The sequence below is a fragment of the Orcinus orca genome, chromosome 7 (genome assembly GCF_937001465.1).
Source record: "Orcinus orca chromosome 7, mOrcOrc1.1, whole genome shotgun sequence".
Taxonomy (NCBI): Eukaryota; Metazoa; Chordata; class Mammalia; order Artiodactyla; family Delphinidae; genus Orcinus; species Orcinus orca.
The window spans coordinates 101,398,405-101,418,747 of NC_064565.1; the positions used below are offsets into that span (position 1 = coordinate 101,398,405).

Sequence of the window (20,343 nt, forward strand, 5' to 3'; positions counted from 1 at the left end):
TGGGGAATGAAAGGCATCAGGGTGATGTTTATTTTAGGGATGGAGTAGCCTAAGTTTAGTGATTGATGACAGGGGGTGGAGTGGTTCCCTGGAACCCAGATGGACCCCAGGGAGTGGGTGGGAAAACTTGACTGGAGTGGGGGTAAAAGCGAGCACAGGGCTCGCCTGCCCACAGCACAGAAAGCCAAACACTGGCAGTTGGAGTTTGCAGCAAAGTAAGGGTTTATTACAGTGCGCCAAGCAAGGGAGTGGAGTGGGAGGCAAGCCCCAAGTCCACTCCAAGTTGGTCTTTGAGTTAGGGGGTTTTTTAAGGGGGAAGCACAAAGAGACTGGGATTAATCATCGTTTTATGACAGTTCTATGACATTTCTTAATCATAGTTTCAGGATTCGTGATGTCTCTTGTTTACAATTCTCTGGCCAGGTGATTCATGATTCCAGGGTCCATTAGCTCATCGTGTGCAGAAGGAACAACCTGAGTCTGTATGTTAATGATGATATCCATAATAACAATTTTAGTATATTAACGATGTTACCGACAACAGCAATTTTAGTCGTTAGTGTTCAGTTAGCATAGAATTGAAGTCAGAGGGGACAAGAAAGGGAATGAAGTTTTGGATAGAGAGATTAATCATAAACTCAGTAAGGGAACTCAGTTTTAGGGGGACTTGGTTTTCAGAGGATCCAGAGACCCTTCTCTGCTGCCCAATCCCAGGGCTCCACTAACTGGTCCCACACATTCCTCCTGCCATATGCCCTGTTACTTAGAGCTTATGTGTTACTCCACCCAAGCTAGGTCTTTTCATTTATCACTAACTCCCTCAAAGGAGTTGCCTTTTTTTCAGAGGACTTTGTATTACTGAATCGAGGCATTTAATCTGGCCTGGGGTAAACATGCCTCTTTCTCCTTTTGGAAGGCAAGGACAAAGTCTCATTTATCTCTAGGCCTCAGCACAGCCCATCCCCATCATCGTTGAATTTAGGGAATTCTAATGCTCTAAACTGGCGTCAGGGCAAGGCTCTCAGGCAGGAATGACAGATATTAGAGTAGGGGGAAGGACAGAGTTCTTTCCCCTAAAAATTAGCCTTTGTATCCATAAACATTAGTTAGCACTTTCATAAAGAAATAAGGAGTGGAAAGAATGGTGGATTCAATATCCCAGGAGGAAGAGGTGTCCCAGGTTTGCCAGGAGTCGCTGTGAGGCCTGGGCCCATCTCTTTATCTATAATGGGTTTAATGGGTCTAATCGTACTGCTCTTTCCTATCTCCTATGACTTTCAATGCCTCAAATGAAATCATCTATGTGAAAGGCATTGAAAATGGCACACAGTGATGTTGTTAGTGACTCTACCAGACTAGACAGAGCTGAATCAGGTTAGATAAGAGCTTCTCCTTCCCAGGAGGAAGGCTGGGCTACAGAACCAGCCTGACATTCACCGCACCGCGATGGCCAGGCAGGGTGCAGGGTACAGTGCTTTCCAATCTTCCCTGACCACCAGAATCACCCAAGGGGCTTGTGAAAATATATAGATTTTCTTGGGGATACCTCTTTCTAGACCTCTGAATCAGAATCTTCAGGGAATGTGGAAATGAATCCCCAAAGGAGAATAATTATCAGCCAGCTTTGGTGCTAGACAGACCTGGGTTCTCTTTAAATTACTTAATAGTGGTTTGTGACATTGGGCACGTTACTTCTCTGAGCCTTGGTATCCTTATCCATATAAAAGGAGGTGATACTATAGGACAGTAAGGATTTAAAATAGCAGTTTTAAAGTGCTTGGGACCTAGCAGAAACTCTATTGCTATTGTCGTTTGTGAGATAGAACCCCAGTGACTCAGTGATTAACAGAACCTCAGTTTGGCCGGCTATATGATTTCGTTTGGAAGACTAAGCAGGACCTAGATGGAGGAATTTGCGGTAGCTCAAGAGGCCCAGGTTCCTTCCAGCTGTGTGCTCTCACACCCTGTCCATGGCCACCCACCGTGGACCTCGGCCTTCTGAGTCATCCCCACCTGTGGGGGGATTCCCGGCTTTTGCAGCCCCCCCGCCTCCTGGTTAGATTGGGAAACCCTTCCTCATATTTCACTTGCATTTGTCTAAACAACTCCCCTCTCGAAAAAAACCCAACAGCCATTTCCTCTTATTTCCAGCCCAAGATAATAGCTGCCCTGGAACCTCTCATTACCATTAACTGCATCCGCCATGATCTCAATTTCAAGCACCCCACGCTCTGACCACCATCTCTCTTTCCAGCTCCAGGACCCTGCCGCCAACAACTCCGTGACCGCGTTGGCGGTCCATCTATGACCATCTATGAATTGTCCATCTATGAATTGTCTTCCCTGTGTCTCCCAGCCTCAATTCCCTCCTTAACCAGCTCAGATCCATCATTAGAATCACTCCATTCCTTTACCCCTCTCTGCCTCGTGGTACTCAGCAGGCAAAACTGCAGCGCTGCACCCCCATGCTGAAAAGGAGGAGAAAAACATGCAAGGCACCGACTGATCTCACTCTGAGTTCAGAAGACTTGGGTTTTTCTCATCCATTCATATTAACATTCCCAGCCACACTTTCTCCAGTCTCTTCAAACTCCAGCACCTGCTCCACAGCCTCACTCACAGCCTTGACCTTGCTTCCTATGTCACTGAGCAAAGAAAAGAACTGCCACCTGTATCTCCACTTGGCTATCTAATAGCTGACTGCTTCTCAAAGTTTATGTGCGAACAAATCACGTGGGGATCTTGTTAAATGCAGGTTCTGCTGCAGTAGGGAGGGTGGGGCCTGAGAGTCTGCATTTCTCATGCGCTCCAGGTGATGCTGGGGTGCTGGTGTGGAGGCCACACTCTGAGTGATGAGGTCATGGGCATCTCAACCTTAATAGGTCCAACATTTAACTCCTAATCCCTACCCCCATCCATAGCCCAGTCTGAATGAGGGTTCTCACAGCTTCCTCCTTCTCCATCAAGGATGCAAGATGCACAGGAGGGGATGGAGGGAGGGACATCAAAAGGAACACCAGGGCTTCCCTGGTGGCGCAGTGGTTGAGAGTCCGCCTGCTGATGCAAGGGACACGGGTTCGTGCCCCGGTCCGGGAAGATCCCACATGCCGCGGGGCCACAACAGTGAGAGGCCCGCGTACCGCTAAAAAAAAAAAAAAAAAAGGAACTCCAGCTTTGTGAGTGCTGTCCAACAGAAATATGGTGTGAGCCATATGAGTAATTTAAAAAGTTCCAGTAGCCACACTTAAAAAGTAAAAAGAAACAGGTGAATTTAATTTTAGTAATATATTTATTTAACCCAACATATCTAAAAATGTTATTTCAACATTTAGTCAGTATAAAAAATTATTAATGAGATTTTTTCATGCCAAGTCTTTGAAATCAAGTATTTAGTGTACACTTACAGCACATCTCAATTTGGATGTTCAATTTTCATCAGAAATATTGAATCTTTATCTAGATTTTATAAAATGTACAGTTGAAAAAGTCAATTGACATACAAAGTTTGGTCCAAACATATTTGAGTGTTTTCCAGTAACTGAAACAAGTATCGATTTTTATATTTAAAAGTAAATGAATTAAAATTAATATTAGATTTCTCAGTTGCATTAGCCGTATTTTAAGTATTCAGTGGCTAGTGGCTGCCATATTGGACAGCACAGACCCTAGAGCAATTACGCTGTGGTCATCAATTGGGAGAAGACTCTTGGGGTCAGGGTCTGTGCTGTAATTCATCTCAGAGCCCACCACCTCAGATGCATGGCCTAGGGCCTGCACTCAGTACTTTTTCCTGGAAAGAATTTATTCCCCAGTCAAAAATTGACCTCTAGGAAGACACGATCGGTTTCCAAACATGACCACTAGGGGGCAGGATCTGGCTATCATCCCTTGGCAAGGAAAGGGGGACCCTTAACAGTTTTCTAGGCTGAAGATCATTCAGCGCATGTTTTTCATGCTGCTGGTCATGACCCATTAGTAACATCAATTAAGTAGGTGATACCTACATTCAAAAAAAGGCTAGAAAAATATGAGAATATAAGCATTGCTATTGTTCTGTGTAACTTTGTTTCTGTTTTATTTATAAATGTATTGTGTATGGGTCTCCACGTAAAAAATAATGTCTTTCCTAACTGTGAGTCACGGTCACTTTAAATCACTTTGATCTCCCTTGTCTACAGATAATGAAACCAAACCCACTAGTTGACCAGTGTTGAAGCTAGAAAATGGGGACATGAGAGCTCCTTCTCTTTTCTCCTCTTTCTTCACATATTTTACATTCTCCATAATAAAAAGTTCATGTAAGAAGAAACTGAGCTCAGAACAGTGAAATGTCATCTGATGGGCTCACAGTTAGGAGTGGCGCAGCCAGAACTCAACCCAACCCTTTAATACGAATTTAGCAGATATTTCTGAGGGGCAGACTACGTGTCAGGTCCTGTGCTAAACAATGGGGAGACAGGAGTGGATGAAATAAGCACAGCCCCTGCCCTCCTGGAGCTTGCAGACCAGTCGGGAAGATAGACATTAGTCACTAACCTCACAAGTAAATGTATTGTTACAAACACTAATAGCTGCACTGAAGGACAATGGACCCAGCACCCACGAGAACAGCACACAGGGGCCTCGTTTAGATTGGAGCGGCCAAGGCAGCTGCTCTGAGAAGCTGGCATCGAAGAGCAGCCTGAGTCACACAGGCTGTGTGTGTGTGTGTGTGTGTGTGTGTGTGTGTGTGTGTGTGTGTGTGTGCAGTGGCAGGCAGGCTGTTATTATTCTCTGAGTGAACAAGCTATGTGAAGGCAGTGGAGGCTACTCAGAAGCTGAAAGACCTTGGGGTGTTCCAGAAACTTCCAGGAGACTCGTGTGCCTGGAGAGTGGTGAGCACTGGGCATGGCCTAAGAGGAGACTGGGGAGGTGGGCAGGGCCAGATCTGCAGGACCTCCTGGGTCTTGTTAAGGATTTGGAGTTTTACCTTATAGGGAAGCCATTGAATGGTTTTGAATAGGGGAGGGACATGATTTGGGCTGTATTTTAAGAAAACCCTCTGGTTCTGAGTGGAGAATGGGTTGAGGGGTGGAGCGTGGGAGCAGGGAGGCCGGTTAGGAGCTGTCTCAGTGAGTGGGTGAAAAGTGGTACCCGGCCATCACCTCTGAAGGGTCAATACGCCCCCAAACCCACATATCTCCTCTGGCCTCATTTGGCTGCCTACCGTCCATTTGTCCCCAAACCCATCCCCACCCTTCTCCACTGTGCTCAGGGCTGGCCTGGGTGGACACAGCAGGGGGCCCTTTGTCCTCCAGCTTCAGCTGGGTTTGGCCAATGGAGAACCCCACAGGAGAGGGGTGGCCAGGAGCCAGTGGGGCTGGGGTATTTGTTCTTCCCCCTCCCAAAGGGTCATCCCACAACCAGAGGTCACAACTGCAGTTAGGTGGCCCTGTCCTCGAAACTCTGTCCCTCCAAGTTCCATAACTGCTCCCTCCCCGTACCTGTCAGGCCTAGAGGTGGTGACACAGTCCCACTGTCCCTAGCCCTGGAGAACTGCACTGTCCCTTGTGTTTCCTATCCCCCACCCATCACCCGTAGAGCAGTCCTTCCATAAAGTTCTCCTCCGGCTACCACTCTGACCGAACCACTTCCTACCCCACTCCCTACCCCAGCTGGCAAAACAGTATCAGTGGAAAGAGGCTGGACTCGGGTCAGATAAAACCAGGACTGGACCTGGCTCTGTCATTTATTAGCTCTGTGTGGGGTAGTCGCAGCCTCTCTGAGCCAGTGTGCTCATATTAATGTAAGGACACTGTTATCTCAGGACGATGAAATAACACATGAGAGGGCTTGGTGCATGCCTAGGGCATAACAGACAATCATACACGCTAGTTCCATTCTTCTCCCTTGCCCCGCACCGAGCAAACACTTGTGCCTCTGTAATGGGTCGGCACTGAGTGCTGGGGTGATGGGCACACCAGGAAGCACAGGGCACCATTTCTGCCTGCACGGAGGCCACAGTGGCTCCCCCAGCTTGACTCCTCATAATTCAAAGTGGAAAGTAGTGAGGGTTACATTTCAAACCATTCATTTCTTTTTGATTACTAGGTGGCAGGCATTTTTCCAGAGTCTGGAGGTAGAGTAGTGACCAGGCATTGCAAAGAGTTGTGGTGAGCAGAGGGGCTTCAAAGAGGACGTTGCATTTACTTTTAGCTTTAAAGGAGCTGTTACTCAAAAGTAGGGGCATATCAGTCTCCCTGGTCCTGAACTTTACCCTCCTTCCTTCCTCCCCCTGGGAGAGCCTGCAAAATTCCCCAGACTGAGAACCTGGGCCTTAATTAGTTACAGTTACTCCTGGAGTGTCTTAGATTATCTCGGGTGTGCTGGGGTGGAAGGTATCTTGAGAAGTGAGCCTTAAAAGATTTCTCCAGGTGTGGTAGGGCAGGCGTAAGGGGGCAAAAGCACAGGATAGTGACCACTGCGGGCTGACTGAAAGCTGGGGACATGGAAGGGAGAGGTGGGAGCACAAAACACTAGAAAACTGGGTTGAGACCATATTGCTAAACCAAGCCGTGTGAATTTAATGCTGCAGATACTGGCTATGAGCAGGGGGCAGACCCAATTCAGAGCTGGGCTTCCAAAGCCTTTGTCTGATAACCTAAGGAAGGTGGACAGGGGCTGGAGGTGCCCACGATGGACCACGTGTTGGGACTCAGGTGCCCAAATTTGGGTGACGGCTGAGCACTCATGAGGACCAGACCTTGATGTTGCAAGAATGATACATGGTGCAATAATACCAATGAACATTTAGTAAGTGCCCGTGATGAACTTGGCACTATGTCCTTTACTTGGGTAATTGTGGTTAATCCTCAATAAATAGCTCGGTGCAAACTATCAGTCCTTTTTGCAGAGAAGAGACTAAGCCCCTCACCCCCTACACCTGCCCCACCACACCTGGAGATGACCAGAAAAAGGATGGGCATTTAGGTTTGGAACTCCAGGGGGAAGCTGGGGTGGACATTTCTCCTCGGGAGTAATGAGTGGTATCAAGTGATTGCTGAAGTCAGGGGAAGCAGTGAAAGTGAGGGACAGCAGCAGAGGGGGAAGCATCTAGGGATGCGAGAAGAGAACCAGAAGACACTGTCACAGGGAAGGCGAAGAAGAAAGAAGGCTCTGCCTGGAGGTTAAGTGACAAGGACTGAATATTGACAACCGCGTTTGAGGTTCAAGGGGTCAGAGACAAATTAGGATGGAATGGTGAGGGCAGAGGCTCAATGGGGTGGCCTGAGAATAGATGGGAAGTGAAAGTAGAGGCAGCAAGGAGGACACTTTCTTTGTTTTAATAAAATAATACTTTTAAAATTAAAATAGTATTACCTTCTCATCATAGACAGTCAGAAAATATCTTTTTATACAAATGTGATTTTTTTTAACTTTTATCTATTTTTGGCTGCGTTGGGTCTTCGTTGCTGTGCGCGGGCTTTCTCTAGTTGCAGCGAGTGGAGGCTGCTCTTCATTGCGGTGCGTGGGCTTCTCATTGCGGTGGCTTCTCTTGTTGCGGACCACGGGCTCTAGGCAAGCGGGCTTCAGTAGTTGCAGCACGCAGGCTCAGTAGTTGCGACACACAGGCCCTAGAGCACAGGGGCTTCAGTAGTTGCCGCATGTGGGCTCAGCAGTTGTAGTGCACAGGCTTAGTTGCTCCGCGGCATGTGGGATCTTCCCAGACCAGGGATTGAACCCGTGTCCCCTGCATTGGCAGGCGGATTCTTAACCACTGCGCCACCAGGGAAGTCCCCAGAACATATTTTTAAAGTATAAAAAAATAAAACAAGTGATATTCCATGAACCCATCAATTAAAGATCATCACTGATAGCATTTTCGATACTTTTTATGCATTTTTGCTTATAGCAGTCATATCAATTACACAAAATTTATACTGCTTTTTCTCCCACTTTAGATTAAAATATAAAAGTTACCCACAGTACTAGTTTGGGTGCTTTTGGCTGCAAGTATCAAAAAACCCAACTAAAAGTGGCTTAAACAGTAAGGACAATTTTAATGTCACATAACAAGAAGTCCAGGGGCCAATCCAGACTGGTTAATTCAGGGGCTCAGTTATGTCTTCAAGGACACTAGTTCCATCCCCACTTTTGCTCTGCCATCTTTAGCTGTTGGAATAGCCTCTTAGGCTTCTTACTCACAGTCCTAAAATGCCTGCCATAGTTCCAGGCATCACAGGCAAATGACAACATCCTGGAGCAAGAAAAGAGCACCGTCCTGTATATCCCGTTTTTTTTGTTTTTGTTTTTTTTAAGTAAATTTATTTATTTATTTATTTTTGACTGCATTGGGTCTTCGTTGCTGTGCGCGGGCTTTCTGTAGTTGCGGCGAGCGGGGGTACTCTTCGTTGTGGTGTGCGGGCTTCTCATTGAGGTGGCTTCTCTTGTTGCAGACCATGGGCTCTAGGCACGCAGGCTCAGTAGTTGTGGCATGCGGGCTTCAGTAGTTGTGGTGCACGGGCTCAGTAGTTGTGGTGCACAGGCTTAGTTGCTCCGTGGCATGTGGGATCTTCCTGGACCAGGGCTCGAAACTGTGTCCCCTGCATTGGCAAACGGATTCTTAACCACTGCGCCACCAGGGGAGTCCCTATATCCCATTTTGACAACTAGGAAAGGCTCATTTAGAAGGCCTCCAGCCTATTTCCCTCCCCATCTCAACCTGGAGCAAATCACCGTGTGACCTGGAGCAACTGACTTGATCTTTTGGTGCCTTGGTGTTCTTTGCCAATGTGAATTATAACCGTGTTTGATTCATAAGGTAGTCATGAGAACTGACAATCTGTGTAAAGCACTTAGAACAATGCCTGGAGCATGATTTGTGCTATATAAATATTTGCTATTATTATCTAATATCAAGAATTGAGTCATATTCCTCGGTCTAATCAATCACTTGGCAGGGCAATGAGAGCGCCAGTTGGCTTGGACCAATCAGGATCCCCCCCACTAGGGCTGGGGAGAGGCTCACTTGGAAGCTATGGCTGTTCATAGGCAAAACAGGGGTTAGCAAGGAAAAAAGGGAGAGTTGGAGAATGGGTATTAATCAACCAACAGGATCTGCCACACCTGTATTTTTTTTTAATTTATTGAATGCTTAGTTGTACCAGGTACTATGTCAAGCATTTATTTATTTATTATTTATTTATTTATTGTCCTCGCTGGCTTGCGGAATCTCCTTCCCCAACACACACCTGGGATTGAACTCACGTGCCCTGCCCTGGAAGCGCGGAGTCTTAACAACTGGACCACCAGGGAAGTCCCCTGTATTGTTTTTTAAAAACAATGTTTATCGACATATCAATACTGTTTTATTTGTGTGTATTGTTTTTTTTTTAACTTTTTATTCTGAAGTTATTTCAGGCTTACAAAATACTTGCAAAAAAGTACAAGGAGGTCCCATACACCTGACACCTAGCTTCCCCAAATGTTCACTTTTTTTTTTTTTTTTTTTTACGGTATGCGGGCCTCTCACTGCTGTGGCCTCTCCGGTTACAGAGCACAGGCTCCGGACGCGCAGGCTCAGCGGCCATGGCTCCCGGGTCCAGTCGCTCCGCGGCATGTGGGATCCTCCCGGACCGGGGCACGAACCCGTGTCCCCTGCATTGGCAGGCGGACTCTCAACCAATGCACCACCAGGGAAGCTCCAAATGTTCACTTCTTACTTTTAATGTATATTTATTTTTGGCTGTGTTGGGTCTTCGTTTCTGTATGAGGGCTTTCTCTAGCTGTGGCAAGCGGGGTCCACTCTTCATCGCGGTGCGCGGGCCTCTCACTATCGCGGCCTCTCTTGTTGCGGAGCACAGGCTCCAGACGCGCAGGCTCAGTAGTTGTGGCTCATGGGCCCAGTTGCTCCACGGCATGTGGGATCTTCCCGGACCAGGGCTCAAACCCGTGTCCCCTGCATTGGCAGGCAGATTCTCAACCACTGTGCCACCAGGGAAGCCCCACACTTTTTACTTTTAACTACAGTGTTAGTATCAAACCCAGGAACTTAACATTGATACAATTCTAAGAATCCCTTTACAGTCTTTACTCAAATTTTGCCAGCTGTCCCCCAGCGTCCTTTTTCTGGTCCAGGATCCAATCCAGGATCATGCAATACATTGGGTTTTAACTATAAACACCATTTTAAAGCTGCACAGAGGTTCACAGAACCTTAACTCTTCCCTTATTGCCAGACCTGTTGGCTGTTTACAGTCTCACCATTGTGTACATTTCAAATGATATATTTGGGGCAGATCTTTTGGGCAGGTGGCTAAAAAGGAATTACTGAGTCAAAGGATATGAATATTTTTAAAGCCTTGATGCATATTGGTAATTGCTTTCTAGAAAACTGTACCAATTGATACCTCCAGAAGTAATGTATAAATACTCATCTTCCCATATTCTTAGAAGCCTTCAGAATTGTATTACTGTCTTTAATCTCTGCTATTTTGATAGATGAAATTCTTGTCTCATTGTTTATCTTGCATTTTCTTGATTCTTTTGAGGTTTAACATTTTTTCATGTGTATATTAGCCATTTATCCCTTTATTAATTGGGGGTCTGTGTTTTCTCATTTATTTAAGGTCTTTATGTATTAAGTAGATTAACTTTTTGACAAATTTGAGACAAGTATTTTCCACAAAATTTTTTTTTTGGCTTTTTCTTTTGTTCATATTACCTCATAACAAAAAGGTTAAATTTTTTTTTTAAGGAACCAGAAGAGTAATTCTTTCCCTTGTTAAGTCTTCAGTTGCTTTTTGTCTGAGTTTAAGAGTAACAAATGCCTATTAAAGAAAATTAGAAAAACACTTCTATTGCTTTTAGCCCTAGAAAGTCTTCCACTGTCCAGAGATTGGACATGCATTTAATTTTCTTCTAATTTGGTGTGTTTTAATTTTATGTCCTTAGCACTTTAATTCACCTGGAATTTATTTTGGTGTATTCTGTGAAGCATGGGTCTAAATTGCTCTTTTCCAAATAGCTAATCAGTTATTTAAGCACCTTGCTTTCAGCACATTAATAACTAATCTTTCTGCTTCCCACTGTCAGTGTTAGCTATTGTTGCAATAATGCCACATAACAAGCAAATCCAAAACTGAGAGGCATACAACAACAAGCATGTACTTCTCATTCGTGCCCCTGTGGGCAGGCTAAGTTTCAGCTCATCTAGGCTGGGCTTTGCTGGGCTGGGCTGGCTTCCAAGCTGTGAGTGGGGTCAGGTCACTTCCATGTGTCTTTCACTCTCCTTAAACCAGCAACTAACTACCCGAGGGATGTTCTCATGGTGAAAGGCATGGCTACAGAGACCAAATTCAACCATAATAGCACATTTAAGACCTCTGCTTGTATCATTCCATTGGCCAAAGCAAGTCACAAGGTCAAGCCCAACATCAATGGTGCGGGAGAAATCTATTGCACCTCCATGGAGGTGGTGCATAGTCACATGGTGAAGGGTGTGTTTTCAGGGAGAGATGAAGAATTGAGAACCGAAATGCAATCTACCACACCCACGGAGACAGCCTTTCAGGAAACTACTGTTCCTTTGTGTTAAGATAAAGGCAGAACAGAATCTAGATAGGGACCCAAGGTCAAGAGAAGTTTGTTTTGTTTTAGTTAATTTATTTTATTTTTGGCTGCGTTGGGTCTTCATTGTTGCGTGTGGGTTTTTTCTAGTTGTGGTGAGTGCGGGCTCCTCTTCGTTGTGGTGCACGGGCTTCTCCTTGTGGTGGCTTCTCTTGTGGAGCACGGGCTCTAGGTGCACGGGCTTCAGTAGCTGTGGCACATGGGCACAGTAGTTGTGGCTCGCGGGCTTTAGAGCGCAGGCTCAGTAGTTGTGGCACAGGGGCCTAGCTACTCCGCAGCATGTGGGATTTTCCCGGAACAGGGCTCAAACCCTTGTCCCCTGCATTGGCAGGCGGATTCTTAATTACTGAGCCATGAGGGAAGCCCCAAGAGAAGTTGTTGCTGTTTTTGTTGTTGTTTTGCGGTACGTGGGCCTTTCACTGCTGTGGCCTCTCCCATTGCGGAGCACAGGCTCCAGACGTGCAGGCTCAGCGGCTATGGCTCACGGGCCCAGCTGCCCTGTGGCATGTGGGATCTTCCCAGACCGGGGCACGAACCCGTGTCCCCTGCATCGGCAGGCGGACTCTCAACCACTGCGCCACCAGGGAAGCCCCCAAGAGAAGTTTTTTAGGCAAAGAGATACTCGAGTTTGCTTATACAGAGTGAGAAAAGGGGGTAGAGGCGTGGATGGGCACAGAAATTATTTACTCTAAAAAGCATATTGGCTGAAAGCAAAGGAATTGGAGCTGGGCCTGAGGTTTCCAATGACAACTATGGATAATGGGAGGAGATCTCAGCAAAGTAAAAGATCTGCCAAACAGAGGCAAACCTTAACCTTGACAGTGCCCCCTAAGCCAAATGTCTGCAAGCAATGAGGTATTAAAAGGTATAAAGTGTAGGAGGGGGTGAATAATGAAGCATCAGTCTGGCTGGGGCAGAAGATTCTCATGGGAGAGGAGGTGAAAGCAAAGCAGATTTGGAGCAGATATGTTCTGGAAGTCTTCCGGAACAGGCCGGGGGAGGGGAGGGTGGCTTCCTAGCCCTGCATGAGTCCCCCAAAACACCCACTCTCACTCCTTATCCCCAGCCTTGTCCAGCTTCTTGCATTTCCTGAAATGTATCTTGGATAATTAGCAATAATCTTGTAAATGTGTGTGTAGCATGAGATTAGATTCAGGATTCAGTCATCTCTGTATCTCTGCAGGCTCATGCTTGAGCCTGCATTTCCTGTTTCAGATGACAGGGACTGTGTTTTAATTTCTCAATATAATGCCTGGCACAGCCTTACCTGCAGAAAAGTGTGTTCACAGTGACTTTTGATGAGGCTCTGTAATTCTTCACTTTGCACGTATAGACACGGACTTAGAGACATGCAAGCTCCATTGGCCCGGAAGGGCCTTCTACAAACTAGCTTGTCAGTCTTCTCACTCCCGCCTCTTTTGCGGCATACACAGGGGTTTAATTCAATTCTATCTGATTTTTGTTTATTGAGAGCCTTTTATGTGCCAGACACTGAGAAGAAGCTGAATTGTGGGTAAGGAGACAGGGAGGGAGCAGGCTATAGCTCCGGCCTTCAAGATGTATCCACACAAAAGAAACTTCATGTCTGGGGTTGCTGAATGAAACCCAGGTTAGGTGTTGGGATTACAATTCAGTCTGGGGATAATTTAACCCATCTCTTGGCTTTTTTGGGGTGGGGGGAGGAATGAGGCCTCCCGTTCCTTGTGTGTAATGATCCTATACCTCTATACTCTCCACACTGGGGACTCAGTCTTTAGATTCAGCTATCTAATAAGAGTACATCAGAGGGAGAGAGAAAAAGTGTGGTTTGGGGGTCAGGTTATCTAGCCTCTCTCAGGCCGGAGCACAGGCCGAAGCCCAAAAAGCAAGAGAAGGAAACAAGAGCAGTGCCTCCCCTGCTTCCCTCCCCAGCTATCTCCCCGCTGGGGACATGGCTACCTTCACTGTTTGCAGATTTCTTTCCCTCCCTGTGCTGGGCTAGGGCTAGAGCTGGAGCCAGAAGGAGCCCAGCCCTAGCTCCAGTTTGCCCAAATTTGTAGAGGTCACCTCACCTGTCTTTACAATTCCTTCCAACCCACTGACCTTAACAACTTCTAGAACTCATTGGGAAGGCAGCATGGTGTGGAGGGGGGGGTGGTTAATGATGTGGAAACCCCACTGGTCTTGGGATACCTTGGGTCCTAGTCCTGCGTCTGCCATCCATTGCTGTATAATCTTGGTCGAATCACTCCCTCAGCCTCTGTGGCCTCTTCTTATCCTTCAGGGCATGGCTTACATGTCACCAGCTCAGGGAGGCCCTCCCATCTAAATTGGCCCTCTCTGTCCTCCATATCGTTGCCCCCTCTGTTCGATTTCTTTATAGCACCACAATTTGTAATCACACACAGGTAGCACTGTATGTGTACATATACACGTATATGTAAGTATAGATAAATACATATATAATTATATTTGTTTGCTTATTTGGCTTGTTTCTCTGCTGGATTCTAGATTGTAGGCTCCAGGAATGAAGAGACTGTGTGTCTTTGATCCTTGCATTCTCAGAGCCTGGCACAGTGCCTGGCACAAAGGAGGACACAGAAAAGTAATTTAGTGAATGAATAAATGAATGAATGGCAGCTGACCCATGTGATCTCCCAGGTTCCTTCCAGCTGAAAAAGTTTATGAGGCTACGGTTTCCCGCCAAGAGGCCCATTCCAGGACCTCTCTCAGAGTTCCCTGTTGGGGGAAGGTGGGAGGGTGTGGGGCCGAGCCCCGGACTCCAGCGATTTTATACCGGGATTAGCGCAGATCAGATGCCGGCTCCGGCCACGCCTCCCGACCGGCCAGCCGGGGGCGGGGCCAGGCCACCTTCAGCCGGGTGACATTCCAGGAGTGCACCGGGCCAGGGACGGCGAGTGGGCGGGTGCGAACGCGAGCCAATGAAGGGGCGGGGCCAGAACGCCCCCAGTCCCCCAGCTTGCGCGTGCAGGGGGCGTGGCCCCAACCCCTCAGGTTCTCCAAGTGGGGGCCTGGGCCGAGCCGTCGCGTAGCAACGCCCCGCCCCGCCCCCTGGGCGGCCTCGGGCGCCTGCCCCCAGCATGGCCTGGCAAGGCTGGCCTTCGTCGTGGCTGTGGGTCGCCAGCTGCGGGCTGCTGCTCCTGGTCCTTGTCCTGCTCGCGAGCCCCAGCAGCTGCCGAGCGCGGCGGACCCTCCGTAGCCTGTTCATGGCGCGTAGCAAGCGGCTGCTCTTCCGAATCGGGTTCGTGTCGGGCTCCGGCGGGATGCGGGGCTCGGGAAAGCGGTCGCGCTGGAAAGGGGGACTGAAGAGGGGTGCCGGGGGAGGGTTTAGGGGTTCTGACGGGGCTAGGGCTAGGGGATCCAGGGCCAGAGAAGAGCGATCGGAGAGGCAGGCTGGAGAAGCCACTGATCTGGGGGGACTGAGGAAGAGAAGTTGGGGGTGGAAAATTGGGTTGGGCTGGGGAAAGCAGTTTGCGGCGGGGGTGGGGTGGGGAACAGGCCAGGGTAGCCAGAGAAAGGGGGCGTTGAGAGGACATCTGGAGAAAAGAGCCAGATGAGGGGCTGGAGACAAGGGAGCTGGAAAAGAGAGCAGGTGCAGGAGCCCGGGCTCCCGCCACCCCCGCAAGCTCCTCCAGAGGGCAGGTGCTGTTGAGAAGGAATGTCTCAGACCTTCTAAGTCTCACGTGAAACCGTTAACTCCTTCCATGTGTCCCTGTCCCTCTCCCCATCGCTCAACTCCCTACCATTCAATGTAAGCTCTTCTGTCCCAAGAGAGAGTCCCAACTCTGTAGGTCGGTCTGTCCCTTTCCTTCAGTCCCCTCCCCCACCAATCCTGGCCCCTGTCATAAGCCTCAGGCTGTGAAATCCGACCGTAATCACTCAGCCTGACTTCTCGCTGGTTCACTGACCTCCAGTGACTTTTTCCTTTCTGACCACCCTCCACCCCCACCCCAGTCCTCATTCTTCCCTTCCACCTACTTCTACTCCTTCCTGGGCCAAGCAAGGGTGGCGACCAGCCCTGTTCTGCCACAGAAACACTAAGAGGCAGGGAAGGAGCCACAAGAGGAAGGCTTCCTAGGGTCTCTATCCCCTTCCCATTACCAGCAGGGCCAGGGGGCAGGACCTCAGGCCCCAGTTGAAGCACGGTAATGTTGGGCCTGGGAACTATGGGAGCCCTGGCCCCAGGCCAGGCTCGGGGGAGGACCTAAGCGGGGAATTTCCTGAGTTTCAGAGAAGACATTGTACAATTCACCCCTCCTCCCCCGACCACCCCAGATATCCCAGAAGCTTCACCCCTAGGACTGTGCTCACACTCACTCTAAGACAAAGAGATATAAGGGCCCAGTGGGGGGAAAACTGGAAAAACATAGGGTGGGGGGGAATCTTGCACGTGTGCCTTTTGGGGCATATCTCTAATAGCCCAAACAGTGGTCACATTCTCAATGATGCTCCAACTAAGTCACCACTGCTCTGCATTAAAATAATGAGATTTACAAATATTCAAATATCTGCATATTTAGGATTTAAAAGAATATTTCTCCTTACAAAATTTATGGAAATTTTGTTGCTGTATTTGGGGAGGGATTTTTAAATCTACTTCCAGCTTTCAAAATTGGTAACATTGAAATCACACAAATGGCCTGAGGAAGTGAAAAGTAAGTTTCCACAAGAGACTGGAATCAGAAGTCCTGAGATCAAAATTCCCAAGGTCGCCACCTCAGGATCCTGAGGGTTTGGCTAGTCCTAGAACTTGGGGTGTGGGAGTTTCCAAATCCTCAAACTTGGAATTCTGAGAGCTTCTTTGGAATTCAGTATTCCGTGGGCTTTCCTGTGGCTGGATTTCAAGGTTGCCTTGGAATCAACTCCTCAAATTTGCAGAGCAGAAGGGCGTGCCTGGAATCAGAATCCCAGATCCTGCCCCTCCAGGGTCTGGGAAACAATCAGTCCAGTCCCTTGGGGGAGAAGCCGCTGGCTGCTGGGAGGGACAGGGGGTGTTAGCAGGAAACGGTCTGAGGGAAATGGGCAGGTGTCAATGCTGTGAGGGTGCCTCCAGGAAGGATGGAGAGGGAGGGGGACAGGATGGGGCAGGACATGATGGGAGGGGCAGAGCACATGGGCACACTCCATCCTAGATGTATGGCTGAGAGGACCACAAGTAGAGGATTCTGTTGGCTGGAAAGTGGACGATGGAGATAGGAAGCAATGGCTGGGAGAGGAGTCGTTGTTGATGTTATCATTAATAACAATACTCACTGGTGTTTGACAGTGTTATTAGGGCTTTCCTCAAACATAACCACCATTGTCTTGGGATGGGGATAACGGGGCACAATGGAGGGTTGATTTGGGCTAACCTGAGGTAGACACACACATTTGGGACTCTGCGGGGCCTGGGAGGCAGCGTGTAGTAGTTAAGCACAGAGCATGTGGGGACAGACAATCTGCTTTAGAATCCTAGCTTTTGTTCCTTAGTAGCCACGTGACCTTGGACAAATAACTCAGCCTCTCTGTGCCTCAGTTGTTTGCATCTGTAAACGGGCCTGGTGATAATGCCTATCTCACAGGGCTCCTGTGAGGATCAAATGAAATTCTACTGAGGGCCTGGCTTGTAGTAAGTGCTCAGGAAATGTTAGCAATTACTCATTCTATAGCATGGGGGATGGGTGGGAGGGAGGATACATGGTGCTGGGCGCTGGGCCATGGCTCCTTCTGGAGCTTCCTTTTTTTTTTTTTTTAAATAGGCACCCAGGAAACTTTAATTGCGGAGGCTTGTCAACTTCTTTTTTATTTTTTAGGGCGCACCATGTGGCATCTTAGTTACTTGACCAGGGATCTAACCGGTGCCCCCTGCAGTGGAGGCATGGAGTCTTTTTTTTTTCTTTTATAAATGTATTTACTATTTATTTTTGGCTGCGTTGGGTCTTCGTTGCTGTGCACGGGCTTTCTCTAGTTGCGGAGAGCTGGGGGCTACTCTTTGTTGTGGTGCACGGGCCTCTCATTGCAGTGGCTTCTCTTGTTGCGGAGCATGGGCTCCAGGGTGTGCGTGCTTCAGTAGTTGTGGCACACAGGCTCGGTAGTTGTGGCGCACAGGCTTAATTACTCCGCGGCATGTGGGATCTTCCTGGACCAGGGCTTGAACCCGTGTCTCCTGCATTGGCTAGCGGATTCTTAACCACTGCGCCGCCAGGGAAGCCCGGGGCACGGTGTCTTAACCACTGGACCGCCAGGGAAGCCCCGCACTTTTTTTTTTTTTTTTGGAGCTTCCTTACATGCTTCTACTCCTGTCTTCCAAGCCTATCCTGCCCACGTACCCACCAGGAAATCCCACAACCCTTCATTCATTCAGTGACCCCCCCTAACTGCCCTGGGTCGAGATTGTGGGATCACTGATATGAGCGGAGTCTGGTCGCCGTTCTCAAGGAGTCGGGGAGAGGAGCATGTGAACAGGCACCCTAACTGGCAGGAGGCAGGGCGTGACAGTTTCCCCCAGGAGGAACAGGGTGTGCTTGAGGAGGCTGGGATCCGGAGTGTGTGCTCCCCTATGTGTGCCTCCTGCTTCATGCCTCAGTTTCCCTTTTGCCCCTTTGCCTTCTCAGTGGTAGTTGAGGAGGTTTGAGTAGAGAAAGGGCCCCTGAGCAGAGCCTGTCTGCAGGGGGTGGGGCGGGGAGGGGGGTGAATGGGGAATTAGGCTGGGAATGCCTTGAGAATGTCTGAGAAAGTGGAAAGCACTCGGCCTCTGTGGATGGACAGTCCTAGCTGACAAAACCTTCCCACCCTCCCTGACCAAGTGCTCTCTTCACTCCTAAGCATAGATGATCTTTCTTGAACCTCCTGACCCAAGTGAAACCAGCTGTGTCAGGACAAACCTTGCTTGCTCCACTTCTGAAAGAGGAAAGCCCTTCTCTGGGGCCAGTGAGAACCACTGGCTTGATTTCAAAGGGTGGCAAAGGTCCTGAGCTGAGGACTCTTGAGTGAATGACCTACCTGCTCGTGGCCCGAAGAAAGGCCACATAGAGGCAGTGGTCTGGGCCATCCGCAGCACAGCCTGCAGGAAGGGAGCAGGGAGGGTCCTTCTCCTTTCTGCAGGCCTTGGGACCTCGGAGAGCTGCAGTGTCACCATCTACAGCGGCCCCTCGGCTGGATGGCTCCCAGTGCCCCCTTCCCCAGGCCACGTTGCCTACAGAGTGGAGTCCACACCCCTCACCCAAAGGGGCTCTCCCACATCCCCTCCGGACCCATCTCCCCCAATCCCATCTTCCCCAGGCTCTGTGTTCTTGCTGTACTTCTGTCTGGGGCCTGCCAGGCCTTCCTCCCTACGTCAAATTTTGTTGCATCAAAGCTCATCTTCAAAATATATCCAAAATCGAGCACTTAACCCACCTCTACTGCTACAACCCTGGGCCAGCCTGTGGTTGCCTCTCACCTCATCTGCTAAATTGACAGCTCCCTTCAGCCTTTGTTCCGCCAGTGCACTCTCAGCATAGCAACCAGGATGAAACTGTTAAGACTGAAGTCAGAAATGTGTCACTTCTCTGCTTAGATCCCTCCAGAATGGCTCAAAGGCCCTGAGCGGCCGCCGATCCCCAACCTCACTTGTTTTTGGTATGCTGTTCACCTTGCTCGTTGGGCTTCGGCCATACAGGCCACTTTGTTGTTCCTCAAACACTCTGAGACAGTCTGACCTCCAAGACCTCTCGCTGTCTTGTCTCACTAGAACTTTCTTCCCCCAGATGGCCACATGGCTGTGCCTCTCTTCCTTCAGGTCTCTGCTCAAATGTCGCCTTATTCGAGAGGCCTACCCTGACCACCCTGTGTAAAAATAGCAAGGCCCCCACGCCTGCGCTCTGTTACTCTACGCTGCTAGGTTATTCTCCGTAGTACATATCACCGCATGACATCCTGTATATCGACTTGCCTATTGTTTATTGGTTTTCTTTCCCAGGCTGAATATGAGCCACATGAAAGAAGAAACTTCTTTCACTGCTGTATCCCAGCTTCCAGAACAGTGCCCGGCACAGAGCTGGTGCTTGTTAAAGGGCTTTTTTTTAACATCTTTATTGGAGTAGAATTGCTTTACAATGGTGTGTTAGTTGCTGCTTTACGACAAAGTGAATCAGCTATACATATACATATATCCCCATGTTAAAGGGCTTTTAAATGAATAAATAGCTTGGCCCAAGTCCCATCTCCTCTAGGAAGCCTGCCCGGCCTCCCCAGTCAAAATTCATCTCCACCTCCAGTGACCCCCGGCGCTGTCTTCTCTCCTAGAGCCTTCACTGCATATTCTTGCTAATTCTTGCATCAGGTGTTCAGAGGTGTGATTTCCCCACTGGACTCCCACAGGCCTAGCCCAGGGAGCAGGACTGAATCAAGAGGGCCTGGGATTAGGGTGAGGGAGGGAGCGGGGGCATGGGGAGGGGGCATCAAAAAGAACAGACTGAACCAAACAAACCCCAGGGGGCTTGTCTGGGCAGGTGGCCTGGGATTTCAGGCAAGGAGACAGAAATAGTCCAGGCGTCCTGCCCAGGACCAAGATTCGGCAAAGAGGCCGCCAGCAATGCCTGTGTCTCTGGTTCTCCCCAAGAGCCCTCAGCAGCCACTCTCCCTACCCCCTGGGAAAGACGGTGACCCGGGATGGGTATGGAGACAATAGACACAGGCCCCGTGGTCTCCCGCTCAGGCCTGTGTCTTGACCTGACGCAGGCACTGCCCCTCTCCTGGTCATGGGGAAATGGTCCC

The 20,343-nt window shown here is 49.0% G+C and overlaps 1 protein-coding gene across 3 annotated transcripts in view; it reads left to right on the forward strand.

Annotated features, from left to right (window-relative positions):
• PNKD (PNKD metallo-beta-lactamase domain containing) overlaps positions 1–20,343 on the forward strand; it is a 58,675-nt gene that overhangs the window by 22,758 nt on the left and 15,574 nt on the right. The window contains exon 1 of one of the 3 annotated variants that reach the window (XM_004262727.3): positions 14,475–14,848. The exons of the other annotated variants lie outside the window; for them this stretch is intronic. Within the exon in view, the coding sequence (XP_004262775.1) occupies positions 14,688–14,848 (161 nt within the window). The 5' untranslated portion in view covers positions 14,475–14,687. Of the gene's footprint in view, positions 1–14,474; positions 14,849–20,343 lie in introns of those variants that run through there. 3 annotated transcript variants of the gene reach the window in all.